Source organism: Perkinsus marinus (genome assembly GCF_000006405.1).
Source record: "Perkinsus marinus ATCC 50983 genomic scaffold scf_1104296944428, whole genome shotgun sequence".
Classification (NCBI taxonomy): domain Eukaryota; phylum Perkinsozoa; order Perkinsida; family Perkinsidae; genus Perkinsus; species Perkinsus marinus.
This window is the reverse complement of record NW_003211397.1, coordinates 479444-498392: the sequence shown is the minus strand read 5'-3', so window position 1 is coordinate 498392 and position 18949 is coordinate 479444. Positions and strand designations below refer to the sequence as shown.

General features: G+C 42.8%; 6 protein-coding genes across 6 annotated transcripts in view; 3 read left to right on the top strand and 3 right to left on the bottom strand.

Moving 5' to 3' along the window:
- Positions 1-165: 165 nt before the first annotated feature.
- Positions 166-1139, bottom strand: Pmar_PMAR019180 (UDP-glucose 4-epimerase, putative; the record flags this gene model as incomplete). The annotated part of the gene is made up of 4 exons (XM_002780234.1): positions 166-217; positions 507-640; positions 662-994; positions 1041-1139. The coding sequence occupies 4 exons, from the start codon at positions 1137-1139 to the stop codon at positions 166-168; spliced, it is 618 nt and encodes a 205-aa protein (XP_002780280.1).
- A 303-nt stretch (positions 1140-1442) lies between these two features.
- Positions 1443-2562, bottom strand: Pmar_PMAR019179 (UDP-glucose 4-epimerase, putative; the record flags this gene model as incomplete). Its single annotated transcript, XM_002780233.1, has 2 exons — positions 1443-2405; positions 2461-2562. 2 exons carry the CDS (start codon positions 2560-2562, stop codon positions 1443-1445), a joined length of 1065 nt encoding a protein of 354 aa, XP_002780279.1.
- Positions 2563-3753: 1191 nt separating this feature from the next.
- Pmar_PMAR019178 (hypothetical protein) lies at positions 3754-4443 on the bottom strand (the record flags this gene model as incomplete). The annotated part of the gene is made up of 1 exon (XM_002780232.1): positions 3754-4443. The coding sequence occupies one exon, from the start codon at positions 4441-4443 to the stop codon at positions 3754-3756; it is 690 nt and encodes a 229-aa protein (XP_002780278.1).
- A 2659-nt stretch (positions 4444-7102) lies between these two features.
- Positions 7103-10461, top strand: Pmar_PMAR019177 (hypothetical protein; the record flags this gene model as incomplete). The annotated part of the gene is made up of 8 exons (XM_002780231.1): positions 7103-7191; positions 7244-7324; positions 8116-8125; positions 8314-8349; positions 8511-8571; positions 8818-8888; positions 9638-9716; positions 10316-10461. 8 exons carry the CDS (start codon positions 7103-7105, stop codon positions 10459-10461), a joined length of 573 nt encoding a protein of 190 aa, XP_002780277.1.
- A 1064-nt stretch (positions 10462-11525) lies between these two features.
- On the top strand, positions 11526-16795 carry Pmar_PMAR019176 (Cysteine sulfinic acid decarboxylase, putative; the record flags this gene model as incomplete). The annotated part of the gene is made up of 16 exons (XM_002780230.1): positions 11526-11643; positions 11793-11903; positions 12696-12812; positions 12865-13005; positions 13049-13166; positions 13715-13793; positions 13840-13960; positions 14003-14080; positions 14637-14731; positions 14775-14828; positions 15052-15142; positions 15465-15548; positions 15604-15712; positions 15759-15837; positions 16564-16643; positions 16696-16795. 16 exons carry the CDS (start codon positions 11526-11528, stop codon positions 16793-16795), a joined length of 1575 nt encoding a protein of 524 aa, XP_002780276.1.
- Positions 16796-17774: 979 nt separating this feature from the next.
- The window catches only part of Pmar_PMAR019175 (conserved hypothetical protein), a gene marked incomplete at both ends in the record, with an annotated part of 2449 nt that continues 1274 nt past the window's right edge, over positions 17775-18949 (top strand). Inside the window, 2 exons of the mRNA XM_002780229.1 lie at positions 17775-17900; positions 17953-18084. Of these exons, the coding sequence (XP_002780275.1) occupies positions 17775-17900; positions 17953-18084 (258 nt within the window). The remainder of the gene's footprint in view (positions 17901-17952; positions 18085-18949) is intronic.

Genomic DNA, 18949 nt, shown 5'->3' with positions numbered 1-18949 from the left:
CGATTCAAGCACTACCCAATTCATATGCTAACTGCATGATCACTGGGTGTAGCAAAATCGTTCGTGCTGTACATTCATACACTACGGCTATCTTTAGGCCACATGGCGATTACAACCACTACATCAAAAGAGCACAACACGTCCATGGCAATTTAGGTCAGACCATCAGACATTACTCGTCTCCGAACATTTGAACGATACGCAGAGAAGTTTTTGGCTGAAAAACAGTGATCGAGAATACTGTACTATTGGGAAACACATCCTCAAACCTCTGGAGGGAGCGTTTCCATATCTCGGCTCGGGACACGACCTCGACTCGAGATTCTAGAGGAAACTCTACTACTACTACTACTACTACTACTACTACTACTACTACTACTACTACTACTACTACTACTACTACTACTACTACTACTACTACTACTACTACCACTACTACTACTACTACTACTACTACTACTACTACTACTACCAACCCCATCGCTCCCAAGCCCATCCCTTATTACCTCAGCAGCTCAACTTTCATCTCCTTATCAGGAACACAGCAGTCCTCCAGTATTTGTTCCATCATCCTCTTGGTCTGCCCATATGGATTAATCGGTCCCAAAGGCCAGTCCTCAGTCAGGGGCTTCTCACTGGCCTATGAACAAATACTTCACACCGCAAGAACCGTTCTCAAACTTGCCTGATACACCGTAGCACTGCTCGAAAAGACAACTTTCTTGCAGTTGTATTTCAGCATAGCTTCCAGCATAGTGATGGTCCCTCCAATGTTATTACGGTAGTACATCAGAGGCTTCTCAACGCTCTCACCAACCGCTTTGAACGCCGCGAAGTGGATGACACAATCGAACTTCTCATCCCGGAACAGCTTCTCCATAGCATCAACATCACCAACGTCCGCGTTGAAAAAAGGCACGTCTACCCCTGTAATGGTCTTAAGGCGATTCAATACCTCCCCCGAAGAATTCGACAGGTTATCCACAATAGCACACTGAAAGAGACATAATTCTCCGCGACCATACTTAGAATATTCCCACATCATATCCTGCCTCAAGTAGCATCACGATGGTATGCGAACCAATGTAGCCCATTCCGCCGGTACATAGAACTCTACCCTTACAAGATTTACCTGTCATAATACTAAGTAGGGAGCTGACAAATTAACGATCATCAACATATGAATGACAGTAGATTTCATAACACCTGACTTTTCACTGCGGAAGACATCCAAACCAACCACTAGATTCATTTTAATTCATATAAACTCAACAACTCTGGCTCAGTTGTGACAGTATGCATAATACCTCTGGCGAGATACCTTAGGAATTGCTAGAAACGGCAACAAAGTTATAACTATTTGGTAGTAGTAGGTCCACACTGAACATGATAAAGGTATGATAATGAGCCTAGCATGGTGGGGAGCACTGACTGAGTACAGTCTACTCAGCCTCCTCCTTAGGAGCCTCCTTATCGTAACCATAGGGATTCTCGCTCTGCCACCTCCAGGAGTCCTCCATAACAGTCTTCATATCACGAGTGGCTACCCATCCCAACTCCTTTTCGGCCAGAGCAGGGTTGCAGATAACACTGCCGAGATCACCGGCCCGACGAGCAACGACTTTATAAGGAATCTTCTTCCCTGAAGCTTCCTCGAGACCGTGAATCATCTCAAGCACGCTAGCACCACGTCCAGTGCCGAGATTGTGAATGTGGGTGCCGTGGATATCATCACGTAGTAGGTAGGTGACGGCCTTGACATGAGCATCAGCCAAATCCATAACATGAATATAATCACGGACACCAGTTCCATCAGGAGTGTCATAGTCGTTACCGAAGACGTTGACACAAGGGCGACGACCGACAGCAACCTGCTGTACATAGGGCATCAGATTGTTAGGGCGACCATTGGGTGATTCGCCGATGAGGCCGGACGGATGAGCACCAACAGGGTTAAAGTAACGGAGAAGCTCAACCTTCATCTCCTTATCAGCAACGCAGACATCCTCCATGATTTGCTCCGTCATAAGCTTTGTCTGTCCATAGGGGTTAATAGGCCCAAGGGCATCAGTCTCGACAAGGGGCCTCTCCTGGGGCTGGTACACAGTAGCACTGCTAGAGAAAACGACTCTCTTGCAATTGTTGTTGACCATGGCCTGCATGAGGTTGATGGTACCAGTGATGTTATCATAGTAATACATCAGAGGCTTCTCAACACTCTCACCGACGGCCTTGAAACCAGCAAAGTGGATGACGCAGTCGAAATGCTCAGTAGAGAAGAGCTTCTCCATGGCCTCAGCATCGCAGCAATCAGCCTTGAAGAAAGGCACGTCAACACCGGTGACGGTCTTCAGACGCTCGAGGACGATCGGGTTGGAATTGGACAGGTTATCAAGGATAGCGCACTGAGAAGAATAAAAGATATGCGGTGGTGAAGACTGAAGAGGAAGCTGGGGGTACATCATATCCAGCCTTGAGGAGTTGGACGATGGTATGCGAGCCAATGTAACCCATGCCACCAGTGCATAGGACGCGAGCCTTGGTGCTTGCAGAGACGGCCATTATAGAAACTAGTTGAGATGAAAGCACTGAAAGGCAATAGGATGAATCCTAGACACGAAGCGCCGACCGATTCTGTGTAGATCAACGTGGCTGCTTATGAGAAATTGATAGGTTTTTTAGGAGGGATTCAAACTCATCAAAATGCTTTAGTTCAGAATGCCGTCAAATGGACGCTGTGAACTACCAGTGTAACTGCACATTATCGTACATGGAGTGTACGACGAATGCGCTAAGCCTAGCAGACGACAAGCTGTGGCCGGGATGCGATTTTCCAGATTCGGCAAGGCGGAGCGAAGTTATACTAAGATGCAACTACCGACCGAATCATAGCAACTTAGTAATGATCATTCTAATCAAGTTGTGGAGTAGAAAATCAGCACACGTGTCGATTGTGAGTGAACGTGATTCGCTCCCCTAACCCTTGTTGTGGGTCCAGTTTGCCTTCACCCTTGTTATCTCATCGAACCTTTGCCTTCCTCATTATACCGAATGAGCCCAATATCGATTACTGTGCTGCTAAGTGTGTGCATCCGTACAGAACTCAAGTGCAGCTAGTGCGCTTATTGTTATTGTCCTAGGGTCGTAGTATTGGTTGCTCTAGCTCGGGTTCCCTTGTTGTTTTGCTCTTAGAGTTCATACACTGAAACCCCGACACCCTTCGAGTAATGACATTGTTCACGTCGGTTGATGCGAGCTGGACATAAACTCAGCCAAACTCAACAGTTTTAGGATACTGACTAGGCCCCGACAAAATTCATAATATAATATGTTCTCTACCTTCATCGAGTTATAGAGTATATACTTGTGCAAGAATAAATACCACTATAGGTCTCAAGAGCATGAGCTTAAGACAAGTGGCTAGTGATACGGTAGCGAGACGTAGTTTCGACGGTGCCATCGGCGACGCAACAAAACTAGTCCAACACATAGCAAGAGTAAGATTGAAAATAATAAGCAGCCGACTGTGAGTTCAGAGAAGACCTGTGTTGTAAACGGTAATGAAAAATGATTCGTAGAATCGGTTATCAGTTCACCGACAACAACAGCATGACTCTCACCAAATGCCCAATTCTTCGGAACACGCTTTAGATTTAGAATGTCCGTCCCGGCTGGCATCTTCCCATAAAGGCCTTCAGAACGTCCGTCAAGTTATGCGGCAGATTAACGTTAACCTCACCGTTCACCAAGCCTTCACCACTGGAAGGAGACTGACTGTAGGACACACTTCAGGTACGCGCGAACGCAAGAGTCAGCATTAGCTGTCGAGCAATGGCAGTCTCCGACGTCCTCATCCAACACCAAATAGATGTCAGTAAAGCATGCCTGCTTCTGGTAGACCGACGTAATTCTCAACTGTTTGAAGTCACATCCAGGGAATTCATTTTCGGGATGATCTGTGGTGCCCTTCTCACCAAAGTACTTCAGTTCGAAACCTTCGGGGACGTGAGGCTTCACCAGACCGGCGATATTAGTAGCATTAGAATCACTTCTTTTCATAACGGTGACACACTGTGATTGTGAAATGCCCGTGTCACCATCGGTGTCCCACGGGATCTGCCCGCCACCGTGACGCTGCCAGCCCAGCAAACTGCCAGCTAGCAAGAAGGCGTCAACGCCCACAGCCTCGAATGCACGCGTTGCAACTTCGGTTGTTTTCTGAATACACATGAGTCTATTGCGATGCTCAGAAGGGGAACTCCAAAGATGATATGATAATAGATCGTCGTTGCTCATACAAGCTGATCGCTCGATATAAACTGTCTGCTTGGGCCAGTCCACACCATCAAGGGCATTGCCAACAACGTTTAGTGGACACAGGTAGAGCCGATCGAGTGGTGCAGTAGGAATGCGTTCTCGAGAGTCGACCTTGATCATAGGCATGGGAAGCTCTACAAAGAAGTGACCTGAGGAAAGTCAACTGCCTTTCCCTGATCTCAAATAAAAACATCTAGACGAAATCAAAGCAGTTATGATTAACATTGATTTTGTATTCTCACAAAAAAAGCTAAAACATGATCTCGTGAGGCGTACATGAACCACGATGAAAAGAGATGTCATATGATGATACGCAGTAACTACACCCTACTACATTCCCGTTTTAAATGCCAAAACAGTGTGGGAATATATGCACATAGTCAACTACATTCATGTGTTTATAAGAACGTAGAAACTTTATTAAACTATTGTTGCTCTTGTACACTTCTACCCACTATCTCCAATAGTGGGAGAAGTGTACAAGAGTACACTTGTAACTCTAGGCTTGTAACTCTACAAGAGTTACAAGGAGGACCTTAGAAACTCCTAAGGTCAACTAAATACGGTTAGTTACAAGAGCTATAGTTATCTCCTATCTCCAACTATCCAATAATTGGAGGAATATATATGTTCGCTTTCGCCACCAATTGTAGAAGTTTACATACGAATTCAGGTAGAAATCTACAGCAACCAACGAAACTTTTCCTCAGAACTTCCACAAATGTCACCAACACATATAGGTGACCATATGCATATTTTCCCACACCACTTCTATCCAAACTCGAGCGCGAGTTTTCAGAATGTAGTGGAGTTTCACCACCCTAGTGATATGAAAAACACATTTCACGACTACTGCATATCACCGCGAATAAAATCGCGGAGTTTGACGCCACTTAACGTAAAACGGGTAGTCGTGAAACTCCAGTGAATAAACTCACGAGCTCAGTTGAGAAAACCAAAACACATATTACCCCACTGCGCCAGAGAAACTTCTGAGTCTGAGTCGAATCGCTACGCTTCAACTCCTCCACCAAGGAGCGTATTTTTTCTCAGGAAAATTCAAAAAATTCTATAAAATCAAAACTTTCATTTTCAGCAGTTGCACTAGCCACCTCTGAATTGGCATTCACACAAGTCGTCTGAAATGCGGATAAGCCCTGATTAATGATGGCAAGCCTGTCAAGATGATAGCGGTACTAACAGAGTAGGAAGGCTCGGAATAATATGGCCAGATGAGTGATGGAAGGGGAATGCCTACTCCGCACCGACGGCTATGATGAACAATCAATTATACAACAAAAGGGAACCCCAGGACGATCAAATACGACTTCGGAAAAATCATCGCACCTTGGCAAAACCATTAAGGCGTCTTCGACGGTTATAAACCAAAAAGTATATCAAACCACCGCACAAAATGATCGCGGCACTCACGGTGGTTACAGATTCGTATAAACGGGGGCGATCAATGGTTACTCGGTCTTGAAAACTGTGGTCAAGTTCGTCACCAACAACAACCGCCCAGTAGTCCTCGAAAACGTAATTTTGAGGCACATCTTGCATATTCATAATGCCGAAATGACCATTGTATAATGCAGATAGCACTTCTTCCGCGTGCGCTGGTATCTTTACAGGATAGCTCTCGAGAATTGACGCGTTTCTCAACGGGAAAATGTCATCTTTACCAATACAAGCCTCACGAGGCACGCAGAGTTGATTGTTGTCGTCGTCGTCAGTACTCAGGAAAAATATATCAGCATGACACCACTGACCGTCAACTGTAGATCCGATGCGCAGCTCGGGAACGTCGCAAGCAACAGATTCAATACCTTCGCAATTATCATGAACTTTCTCGTCAATGTCAATGGCATACAGGGAAAAGTCGTTTGGGAGGTTCTCCTTGAGGACATCGCAAATTGCTTTCCCCTCGTATTTTTTACTAACAACTTCTTCACACTGTGAGCGTGTCACCGCAGTGTCACCATCCAGATCCCAAGGAATTTGACCACCATCATGTCTGAACCACCCGAGCAGACTGCCGTGCATCAAGAAGGCGTCAAAACCGAGCTTGTCCAGAAACTCAGTGGTGAATGCCGTAACCTTCGCCACACATGCCAGCCGCTTCGCGTTATCAATTTCAACCTGGCGAGCTCTCTGACATCGTCTCGCGTCAATGTGAAGATCTTTATTTGGCCACGCTGAGATCTCTCGAAAATACGATATGGTGTACTTGGGACAAAGAAAAATGTTGTCAATTTCGACACGTAGTGGCTCGGCGACGTCCCACACGTGGATGACCTGAGGTCGGTCTTCCACGAGGGTCATGAATGGAGTCGAAAGGAGCCATGGAAAATTCATGACTAAAGAAGTTCAAAAAATATGAAAAAAATCATCAATTTTGATGATACCGAAATTTTGATGTTTTATATACTTAAATAGAGATTTACACGTAATTGCAAGTAATAATATAATACTATCTGAAAATTTAAAAAATGGAAAAATCGTTAACACGTTTTAGTCGGATGATACAGTGCAAAGAGTTAGCAAAGCGAATTCAACCAACCAACAGTGCTATTTTCCTGAACAATGTTGCAAGCACTGTGTGAGAGATATATTCACATGGTCAACTGATGACGATAAGAAAATTCTGGGAGGAAATGTCCGCCGGTTTTTATATACTCCCATCATCTCGAGTTGGATTGTACTCAACAACCTCGCCCGCCCGAAAGTTTTGATATATCACTCATCAATTCAGAAGCATGTCGTAGATGGATGACAAGTCTCAATAATGGCGTATCATGAACTATACCGCTCCGCTGGTCGCCGTTTCGGATATTCCAAGATACTCCTAAGATACGCCCATCACATTCTCTATGTGTGAACCTAAGTATATCCTAGTGACTATTATCTGTAATCACTATGGCATCAGTGATGCCGCATCACCAATCAACGAGTTGCATCCAGAGAGTGAGCGGGATATTCTCACAATGATCAATAATGGCTTCTTTAAGTAAGGAGCGTAAGGAATTCCTATTTTTAAGGTGCGCCTTAAGGAGCAGTTCCTAAGAGAAGTGCCGTGTAACACACTATCTACCGGTTCATACTGCAGGCTCAGACAGCAGTGACTGAGCCTGCAGCTGTACCTCTATACTGGCTATTACTCGCCTGCTAGAATAAGTGCTGCGCAAGAAGAGGAAGAAGAAGTTCCTAATAATTACAGACCCAATAAGCATATCTCATACCTGAACCACTCGAGTTAACTATGTCCGCTCCCGAAGAGGAGTATAGGGTGTTATTCAAATCACGTAGAAAGGAAAGCAAGCATATACTCTCAAACTGTTCTCGCAACAAGGAGAACACACTTGTGACAACAGTGTCTTCACTAACCTCAAACTTCCACAGATAATTATGTAATTCACCCATCGAGTGTAAATAGATAGGATAATTCACTGGTCAGGTAGAGACCGCAATAGGTCCAATTAGAAAACTTATATATTCACGATCGTTACGGTCTGCAATAACGAGCAATAATATATTATAAAACAATCACGTTCGTCTACTCTGAGGTCGCAGACATCGTCCCTGGCGAGTCTTGATAATGTGGTGACACCCCAAATGCTCGATTTTCACCTCGTGTCACCCTCAGCGTTGCGCCCATATAATCGATTATTATTTTTTAAGCGCATTCCTGTCTCCTGTCCTCGCACGAGACTTCAACGTTACAACAACTAAGTAGAATCGCTAATGGCAACGATTTCATCGGTGCCTCCTTTAAAGTTGCCACTACTGTGCTTGAGAAAGGGACAACAAGGTGAGTTCATTGGGTGAGTTGCCCTCCCCAATGGTTTGATATATGCATTTTATTCTCTACGGAGAACCTTGTACTAGGAATCACCAGTGTTGGTGGAGTAGGAATATATGTTGACCATATATATATTTTCCCCCGCACACTACGAAGCACTGTGATGATGTTGATCATGTTGAACTTATGCTCTTTAGATGAACGCCGCGTTAACACAACCAGAGAAGTCTACGGTAGGATGGCCAGTCCTAGGTAGCGATCAACTTGATGTCATTTTAATACAAGTGTGAAGTCCCTTCAGAACCCCTACTAATCGCATCAGAGACAGATGTGTTGTTTTTCCCGGGGTAAAAACGTTCAGTGTCGATGTGCATGCGTGCAACTTTCATTTCAGATCTCTCCTAGGGAACAAAGAACTCTCTATTTTCCCGTCACTGCTCGTCAAGAATCCAAAAGTGAGTTCTTTTCATTCTTGCGCCACCGAAATTTCAATCGCAGTGTGGGGGAAATATGCACGCGATCAAGCAGATGTGTTAGCGACAATATAAAAATTCTGGGAGGAAATTCCGAAAAATTTATGTTGTTTCCTAAACACTTCTACTACCCGAATTGGTGAATAAACTCCTATAATGTGTAAGTAGACTCCACCGCTCAACTGAGGAAAGCGAACATATATTTCCACACTGCTAAATCTTGTTCAGATCACACCTCGTCGTGGGGCGATGGACCCAGCGAAACCGGTTGCCTCAAATTACGTAGAACTCCTCGCAAGGTAAGTAGCAACTCTTTTATGCAACTACTCTACATAACAGTTTGGTTTACACTGTATATATATGTGAATATAGAAATCAGGCCTTCGCGACGAAGGGGCGAAGTTCGACTAGTCTGCATTTTTCATTTGAGATGTTCGGAAAAAATGATCGTTGTGTAGATTTGACGATCAAAAGTGATTTTCAATCGCGCTCGTCATGGTATGGTCATTTGCTAGTCATAGATCTCGAATAGTGCACTAAGCTCGAACCTGAAGTTAGTCCCCGGATGGAAATTTTCCGTAAAAAAATGTTTTCGCACATATTTTTGCAGCTCTGGGAGTAGTCGAGTTTTTCGATTTTTCTGCCAACCTCCGGGCATAGAGGACTCGTTCGATTCATCTGATGTCCTCGGACGGTCCGTAGTGCAGTCAAAATAATTCAGCACGCACGCACGCACGCATGCACAACGCGAAGGTGCCTGTTGTTGCGGGATATGCTCCGCTCGCTTCGCTCGCTCCGCAATTGCATGCAAAATTTTTTTACTCATTATGCGTATATGAGAAAAAAAAGGCGATTTCATGCAAAATCGTTCAGCAACCAACTCTTCTATGTTCAGCAGCGTTAAATTATCATATAATATTAAATAAAAATACTTATAAATAATCCTTAATATTAGTATATCAATAAATGATTGATAATATATAATATATAATATTCATAATAATATAATATATAAATAATGTAAACCTTACTATTGCTACTACTGTAGGTTCGCAACGGCGTCGTGACCATTTTCCAAGATTTCTATGATCACCCGCGAATGCCATTTAAGATGAAGTACGACGCGCGTAAAACTGTACAGTAAGAACCATCTCGAGACGATGAATTTTAGGAGTGGTAATTTTGTTATTTTTTTTCGAGGTGGAAGGTGCCTCCTGATACTGTGGACTACCCCATAGTACTTCCTATTTTCATTGAAGGTCTCAGAGAAGTTCTCCCGATGTGAGTTTTGAATAATCGTTCTTGCTCGTGAACGACGGTATTACCGTTAGTCGTGTTGTTGGAGTAGGAATATATGTAATCGCTTTCCTCAGCACCTGAGCTCAGGAGTTTCCTATACAGTGTTGGAGTAGGAATATATGTAATCGCTTTCCTCAGCACCTGAGCTCAGGAGTTTCCTACACAGTGTTGGAGTAGGAATATATGTAATCGCTTTCCTCAGCACCTGAGCTCAGGAGTTTCCTATACAGTGTTGGAGTAGGAATATATGTAGTCGCTTTCCTCAGCACCTGAGCTCAGGAGTTTCCAAAGCTGATTCTACACGAATTAGAGTAGAAGTGTGCAGAAACTGACCAGAATTTTCTAAAATTTCCTCCCAAAATTTTCATATTGTCACCAACACATGTGCGTATTTTCCCGTAAATTGTCAATGTTTTTTGTATATCAGGAGACGATATGGACTACAGACTAGGAAGAAATATCGGGGCTTTGATAGACGAGACTTTGGGAGTGCTGGAAAAACATGGAGGAGAGGACGTGAGTCATCATAGAGAATTTGGGGGGGATTCCGATAAGAAATTAATGAAGAAATAAACCCGTGTAGTGTTATGTTTAAATGATGAGCTCTGTTGAAGTGTGGGAGAGAAAGTATATATATTGTAACTACATGTGAATTGATGAAAATGTGGACATTTGTGAAAATTTTGGGAAATTTTGGGAAATTTTCGGAAAATTTCGGAAAATTTTTGTTGGTCTTTGTACATTTATATGGTATGAATGTACAGAAATAAAGATATACATTCGGTCTCTTCAGCTGAGCTCAGGAGTTTCGTGGCACGTTAAAGAGATTCCTACGCGACTTAGAGTAGAAGCGCAGAAAAACCCAACAAAAATTTCATATAATTTTCATATTGTCATCAACACATTTATGCATATTTTCCCCCCACACTGTTTTCAGGCGTTTATTAATATCAAGTATATGGTCCCGACGTATGAATCTCAAGTGTTGAACTGACAGGTCGGTCATCATCATCACTTTAGCTGTTCGTGTACGTATTGCTACATGCCCTTGTGCGACGATTTATCAACACTTGTAAAAGCCTGGTGTTATCAGTTCCAACAGGGTGGACAGTGCGAACCGAAGAGTTATGCGTATGATTAGATTTTCGAGATGGTTTTATTCCGTTTGATGATATGGTTATGGACTACGTAACGCTTCTAAAACGGTGGTGTCATCAATCGATTCACATTGTTATCATGTTGATATTACTCAAAGTTGACTTTCGACAAACTCCCGAAAATTCAAGGCTAAGTTGAAAATACTACTACTTTGCATAACGATTTGGTTCATCACACTCTATACGATTCGATCTATGATAGCTGAATCTTTTCCAAAAATTTCTTGAAATTTTTTTCTAGTCGGTGAAATTAGCGGAAATTTTTTTGCAAGTACCCTGTTTCAGCTCAGTGTAAGGGAAAAATATGCACATGGTCAACTACCTGTGATAATGCTGAGGAAATTTTGGGAAATTTTTATTGGTTTCTATACGCCTCTATCCGAATTCGTATATAAACCCCTATATGTAGGCTCCTGAGTTGAGGAGAGCACACATATATTCCTACGCTGGCTTTAGCTGCTGCTGATCTGCCTTATTCGTATGCCTCTTTTCGCGAGAGACGAAGACGCTTTTCACGGACATGTGAACGGTGATAAGAACATGCCGGTTGTCGGCGAGGCTGCTGAGATTTTCGATCGCGTTATCGCGATGCTCAAAAGTGAGGTTTCTTGTGTGGAATCGGTTGGCTCCAGAGCGGTGTTGAAATATATACTTGTTTTCCTCAGCTGAGCTCAGAATTGTACGGGTAGAAATGGACGAAAATTTCAATAAAAATTCCTGAAAATTTCCATGTGCATATTTTTTCAGAGTATTTGGAATCGGCAGAGGATCGTGAAGAGAAAGTCATTGACTTTAAAGAGCCGAGGGAGATTGATCAAATCATGCACCGATGTGGTTGTGATCTCTCGCTGGAGGATGGTAGGTGGACTCAGTGGTAGGGTAGCGGACCTATTCTGTATCTTCTGATCTGGACCTATTCTGTATCTTGTGAACTGGACCTATTCTGTATCTTGTGAACTGGACCTATTCTGTATCTTGTGAACTGGACCTATTCTGTATCTTGTGATCTGGACCTATTCTGTATCTTGTGATCTGGACCTATTCTGTATCTTGTGATCTGGACCTATTCTGTATCTTGTGATCTGGACCTATTCTGTATCTTCTGATCTGGACCTATTCTGTATCTTGTGAACTGGGCCTATTCTGTATCTTCTGATCTGGACCTATTCTGTATCTTGTGATCTGTACCTATTCTGTATCTTGTGAACTGGACCTATTCTGTATCTTGTGATCTGGACCTATTCTGTATCTTGTGATCTGGACCTATTCTGTATCTTGTGATCTGGACCTATTCTGTATCTTGTGATCTGTACCTATTCTGTATCTTGTGATCTGGACCTATTCTGTATCTTGTGAACTGGACCTACTCGTATCTTTCTATTCATACCAATGCATCGTTGCATCGTCTATTTCCACTAGGATCTCCTCGTTGGATTTGCGCGCGTATCTTGAAAATCTTCGCTGTGCGCACGGCACATTGGATGTTGGCTTCGGTGTTGCAGGAATATATGTCTGGTTCCCCCATCTGAGCTCGGGAGTATGGGAATTTACACATGTCCTGGGGTAAAAGTATACAAAAACTAACAGGCGTAGTTGACCATGTGCATATTTTCCGGCACTGCTTTCCACACTGGTTTTGCAACTCTTCAGGTAAGCGTGTTGGTGCTGAAGCCATCATTTCAGCATGTGCTGCTACGCTCCGCCTCTCGGCACGCACTGGACATCCTCAATTTTTTAATACACTTTTCGGTCGCTCTGACATCTGTGGTGAGTCGCGCCCTTCCTGAATGGACGACGAGCCAGTCGTGATTTGTTCGAGGTGTGGTAGGAGAGATGCTCACTGTAGCGTGCAACACTAGTGCGTATACGTTTGAGATCGCTCCTGTGTTCGTTATGGTCGAAGCAAGTGTTATCGATAAAACGGTGCAGTTGCTGGGATTCGAACCTGGGACGTCGGAAGGTTAGTCGTGGTGTGTTTCCTACTTAGCTATTGTGTTGGTTAGGCCTCTTCGTCCCGGGTGGGTCCATCGCTAATCTGTACGGGCTTCAACTTGCGCGATTTTTCAAGTTACCTGAGGTTAAACATAAAGGGATATACGCCATCAAAGGAGCGCTCGTGGGGTGATATCTCTCATCAGTGTTGGAATATATGTTTGCTTTCCGAACTAATTATAGAGGTTTATATATGAATTCGGGTAGAAGTGTACAGAAATCAACAATAAATTCCCCAAAATCTCCTCAGAGTTTTCGTAAACACATGCAGATGAGTATGTGCGTATTCCCCCACCCCCACGTTATCTGTCACTTTGTATGTCGCGGGTAGCTGTTGAGCAGTGTTGGAGCAGGAATAATGTATGTTCGCTTTCCTCAGCACCTGAGCTCAGAAGTTTCCTATACAGTGTTGGAGTAGGAATATATGTAATCGCTTTCCTCAGCACCTGAGCTCAGGAGTTTCCTATACAGTGTTGGAGTAGGAATATATGTAATCGCTTTCCTCAGCACCTGAGCTCAGGAGTTTCCTCACTAATTATACTAAGTTTATTCGCGAATATAAGGTAGTAGTGTACAGAAACTAACAAAAATTTCCCAAAATTTCCTCATAATTCTCATATTGTCAACATCACATGTAGTACACTATATGCATATTTCCCCACGCTGCTGTTGAGCAGTTACTGCTCGGAGGCTTCCCACTACTCTTACAAGAAGGCTGCGCATCTCATGGGAATCGGCGAAGACAATATCAAAGAGGTTTTCATCACCTTGAAATTCGACTTTGATTTTTTCGTGCTCTCAGATAGCGATCGACGGTCGTGGAAAAATGGTAGTTGACGAGCTCACGAAGCGAATTGAAGATGATATCGCGGCTGGGCTTCAACCGTTCTTTGTTGGTGCTACTGCAGGGACAACTGTTTGGGGTAGTCCTGTTCATTCGGTGACCACCGAAGTTTTGTTCTGAGGTTCTTTTGATGAGCTCACGAGCTTGAGAGCAGTGTGTGATAAATATGGTTTGTGGTTGCATGTCGACGCGGCCTGGGGTAAGCGGGGAATTTTACAGTGCTAACCGAAGAGTTATGCGTATGTTTAGATTTTCGAGATGGTTTTATTCCATTTGATGGTATGGTTATAGACTACGTAACGCTTATAAAACGTTGGTGTCATCAATCGATTCACATTGTTATCATGTTGATATTACTCAAAGTTGACTTTCGACAAACTCCCTAAAATTGAAGGCTAAGTTGAAAATACTACTACTTTGCATAACGGTTTGGTTCACACTGTAAGTAGTTTAGTTTCTAGAATTAAAAAAATATGCATTATTTTCCGAGATTGATAAGAATCGATCTGAAAATATATCACATGAACAATGTAAACATTGCTATGAACATGTGATGTGATAAAAGTAACCTTTCGAGACTATGATAGCGACAAGTTGTTCACTATCATTAATCCCAGAATAGTAAACACACATTCTTCACATTATATAAGCATCGCGAATATGCAGTTAGTGGTGATAGTAAAATGCTGAAAAAAATCCAAAAAAATTATCAAAAAATTTTAAATTTTTTTATCGGCATAGCAGTTTCTCTGCAGGTGGTGCCGCTTTACTCGCATCGACTGTTACTCGAGACCGCCTCCTGAGAGGAGTCGAAAAAGTCGATTCCTTTTGCTGGAATCCTCACAAAATGGTCAGCAGTTCGCGCGGGCGCTTTCATTTAAGACTGTGTTCAGGTTGGCGTTCCTCTACAGTGCAGTATGATCGTACATAGGAAGGGCCGAGGCCTGGTCGGAAAATTGTTTTTAATGTTTGCTTTCCTCAGCTGAGCTTGCGAGTTTATGAAGCTAATCACTGATCAGTTTACCTACGAATTCTTGTGTAGAGGAACCAATAAGAATTTCTTCCCAAAATTTCCATATTGTCACCAACACATGTAGTTGAGCATGTGCGTGTTTTCCCCTCCTCTCCTCGGAGTTGTTGTTTGTTATTACTTTTCTATAATTGTTTTAGTTACACTCGTGCAACGGCACGCAGGCGCCTTATCTTTTCCAGAAAGAAAAACTCTTCGGCGAAATGGATCGGGGCGATTGGACCATTCAATGTGAGTGATCGTTGAAATACATCTAAACAGTGTTGCGAACCACATGTGCTGAGCTCAGCTGATGAGAGCAAACATATATCATAATACTTCCTCAGGAGTTTTTTCGCTAAGGATATGAGTTTGGTAAAGAAGTGTACAGAAATCGATAAGAATTTACCGAAATTTACGAAAATTTACGAAAATGTGAAGATTACGGGAGGAAATCTTGGGAAATTCCCAGGAGTTTTTGCAGAACCTATAGTTAGTGAGAAAATTCTTCAACTCAGCTGAGGAGAGCGAACATATATTCCATCACTGAAATGTTGCAAGTATCATCATCTAGGTGGCAGACGTCCAGATGCATTCAAGATATGGCTTGCTTGGAAACACATTGGCGACGAGGCTCTGGGTCGTCGTGTTGAATGGGGTAAGCTCCTCATCTCAGACGAGTTGACGTTGGTGTGGTATCAACATTTTTTCAGCGATCGAACTTTCTCGTTATGCTGCTGAGATTATCAACACCAGTACTGGCCGATTTTGTGGCCGTTTCGAGCTGCATCATGAACCCGAATACGCCAATGTTTGTTTTTGGTACCATCTCTTTGTGAAATCATCAACAAGTTGTTTCCTATTGGAGGTACTTGCCGCTTTCGCTGAAGCACTTGAAACCTGCCACAGGCCTTCTTACACAGGAGGAAGCGGCAGCGCTCAGTCAAGTGAGCGCACTGGGGGGAGTATGCACATGGTCAACTACATGTGTTGGTGACAATATGGAAATTTTGAGAGGAAATTCTCGTTGTACTCGAATTCGCGTGCCAAATTGTAGTATAATTAGTGAGAAAACTGCTGAGCTCAGCTGATGATAGCAAACATATATCATAGTACTGCCTCAGCTGAGCTCAGGAGTTTTATCGCTAATTGTAGGAGTTTGGTATAGAAGTGTACAGAAACCGATAAGAATTTCCCGAAATTTACGAAAATTTTTGTCAAATTGTCACCAACACATGTAGTTGATTATTGTGATACATATCGTATGAAAAACGCTCGAGAATAATACTGCGAGTTCGTTGTGGGAATACATGTTTGATTTCCTTACTAATTGCATAAAAATATACTCACGATTTGGGGTGGAAGTATGCAAAAGAAACGATAATTTCCTCCCAGAATTTTCATATTTTTTTAAAACACATGTAGTTGATTATGTGCGTATCTTCCTAAGTTGTGGTGTCTCACAGTGTTGGAGTAGGAATATATGTGTTTGCTTTTCTCTGCTGATTTCAGATGTTTCCAAAGCTAATTATGAAAGTTTATATACGAATTCGGGTAGAAGTTTACCGAAACCGACAAGAATTTCTCAGAATTTCCATATTTTTACCAACACATGTAGTTGACCATGTGCATATTTCCTAGTTCGCGATCTCTTTCATTTCGAAGCCTTTCAGGTGATCCCGTATTGTAAGAGCCGCATGCAGGAGTTGGGCTTGGCAATGATCACGTTCACTGGCGAATACAATTTCTTCAGGTAAGTTTTTTTTCACTACACCGCTCTGCTGTTTCGACTTAGTCGTTTTTAGATGGACTTTTGCTAATCCCAGATCGGTCACTCGCGAGGACGTAGTTGCTGTGCTGAAGGACATAGATGTTGTTGGTTGTCACTTCGTCCCGACCAACTAAGCGACTGCATAGATATCATTTTCTTTGCGTGTTTTCCCATCACCAACGAAAGTGCTCGGTGCATTTCGTTTCCCTTGCTGCCCGTATCGTGCGGAGCAGCCCTTAGAATCATGTTTTCTGGAGTAGTTATTGATGCGTGTTGTTGTGTTAAAGAGTTGGGAGAGCCGCGTGCACATGGTCAACTACATATGAAAGTATGGTCGGATATAAACTTGTATGATTAGTAAAGAAGCTCCCGAGGTCAGCTGAGGAAAGCAAACATATATTTCAGCAAGCACTGGATGGGAAATGACTGCGGGAAGTAACGAGAACATTTAAAGTTTAGTATTCTTAGTCGACTACACCATCAAGTTGGTATCATTGCTATGATGGTATCATCATCATTATTAGTATGATGGTATCATCATCATCATCATTAGTATGGTGGTATCATCATCATCATTAGTATGGTGGTATCATCATCATCATCATCATTAGTATGGTGGTATCATCATCATCATCATCATCATTAGTATGGTGGTATCATCATCATCATTAGTATGGTGGTATCATCATCATCAGTAGTATGGTGGTATCATCATCATCAGTAGTATGGTGGTATCATCATCATCAGTAGTAGTAGTAGACCATTAACTTGAGTATGTAGTAGCCGCTCTGATCGAGAGTAAGGATCATTGTGATGCCGGTGTCCCCATTTGTGCATTAACTGCTAGATTAGTTCATTTACTATACATTTCCTCAAATCACATTCATCGTGTGTGTCAACTATGTCCACAACATCAGATTTCTTGATTTCTGCCAAGTATTTCAATTTGCCCAGTATTGGAGAAATATATGTTCGCTTTCATCACCTGAGCTCAGGAGTTTCCTCACGACATTATGAAAATTTACCCACAAAATTTAGACGAAAATTTTCCAAAAATTATCTAAGAATTTTCATCATTTTTCCACTAGTTATTCTTACTATACTTTCATTCACATGGTGTTCACTCAAACTGTTGATTTCACGTGGAACGGCGAGCATCGGGACGACCTGACAGAAAACCAAAAACCTGTCGAATTCGCTGTAAAATACGACTGCGTAACACAGGAGTTCATCGTGAAGGTGAAAAAATTGGAAAATTTTTCTATGAAATTTTCCTTTTCTTCTCTCTCAGGTTCGAGCTCCGTTTTTCAACGATTGTCGTATTCCTCCTTCTAAAGGGGAAACTGGTTATGGCACTTACGAGCTGTGGAATTATGAAGTTGCTGAAATATTCATCCAGGGAAAAGATTCGCATTATACTGAGGTGAACAGCGTCAAGCGGTGTTGGAGTAGGAATATATGTAATCGATTTCCTCAGCACCTGAGCTCAGGAGTTTCCTATACAGTGTTGGAGTAGGAATATATGTAATCGCTTTCCTCAGCACCTGAGCTCAGGCGTTTCCTATACAGTGTTGGAGTAGGAATATATGTAATCGCTTTTCTCAGCACCTGAGCTCAGGAGTTTCCTATACAGTGTTGGAGTAGGAATATATGTAATCGCTTTCCTCAGCACCTGAGCTCAGGAGTTTCCTATACAGTGTTGGAGTAGGAATATATGTAATCGCTTTCCTCAGCACCTGAGCTCAGGAGTTTCCTATACAGTGTTGGAGTAGGAATATATGTAATCGCTTTCCTCAGCACCTGAGCTCAGGAGTTTCCTATACAGTGTTGGAGTAGGAATATATGTAATCGCTTTCCTCAGCACCTGAGCTCAGGAGTTTCCTATACAGTGTTGGAGTAGGAATATATGTAATCGCTTTCCTCAGCACCTGAGCTCAGAAGAGTTTCCTATACAGTGTTGGAGTAGGAATATATGTAATCGCTTTCCTCAGCAGCTGAGCTCAGGAGTTTCCTATACAGTGTTGGAGTAGGAATATATGTAATCGCTTTCCTCAGCACCTGAGCTCAGGAGTTTCCTATACAGTGTTGGAGTAGGAATATATGTAATCGCTTTCCTCATCTGAGCTCAGGAGTTTCCTATACAGTGTTGGAGTAGGAATATATGTAATCGCTTTCCTCAGCACCTGAGCTCAGGAGTTTCCTATACAGTGTTGGAGTAGGAATATATGTAATCGCTTTCCTCAGCACCTGAGCTCATGAGTTTCCTATACAGTGTTGGAGTAGGAATA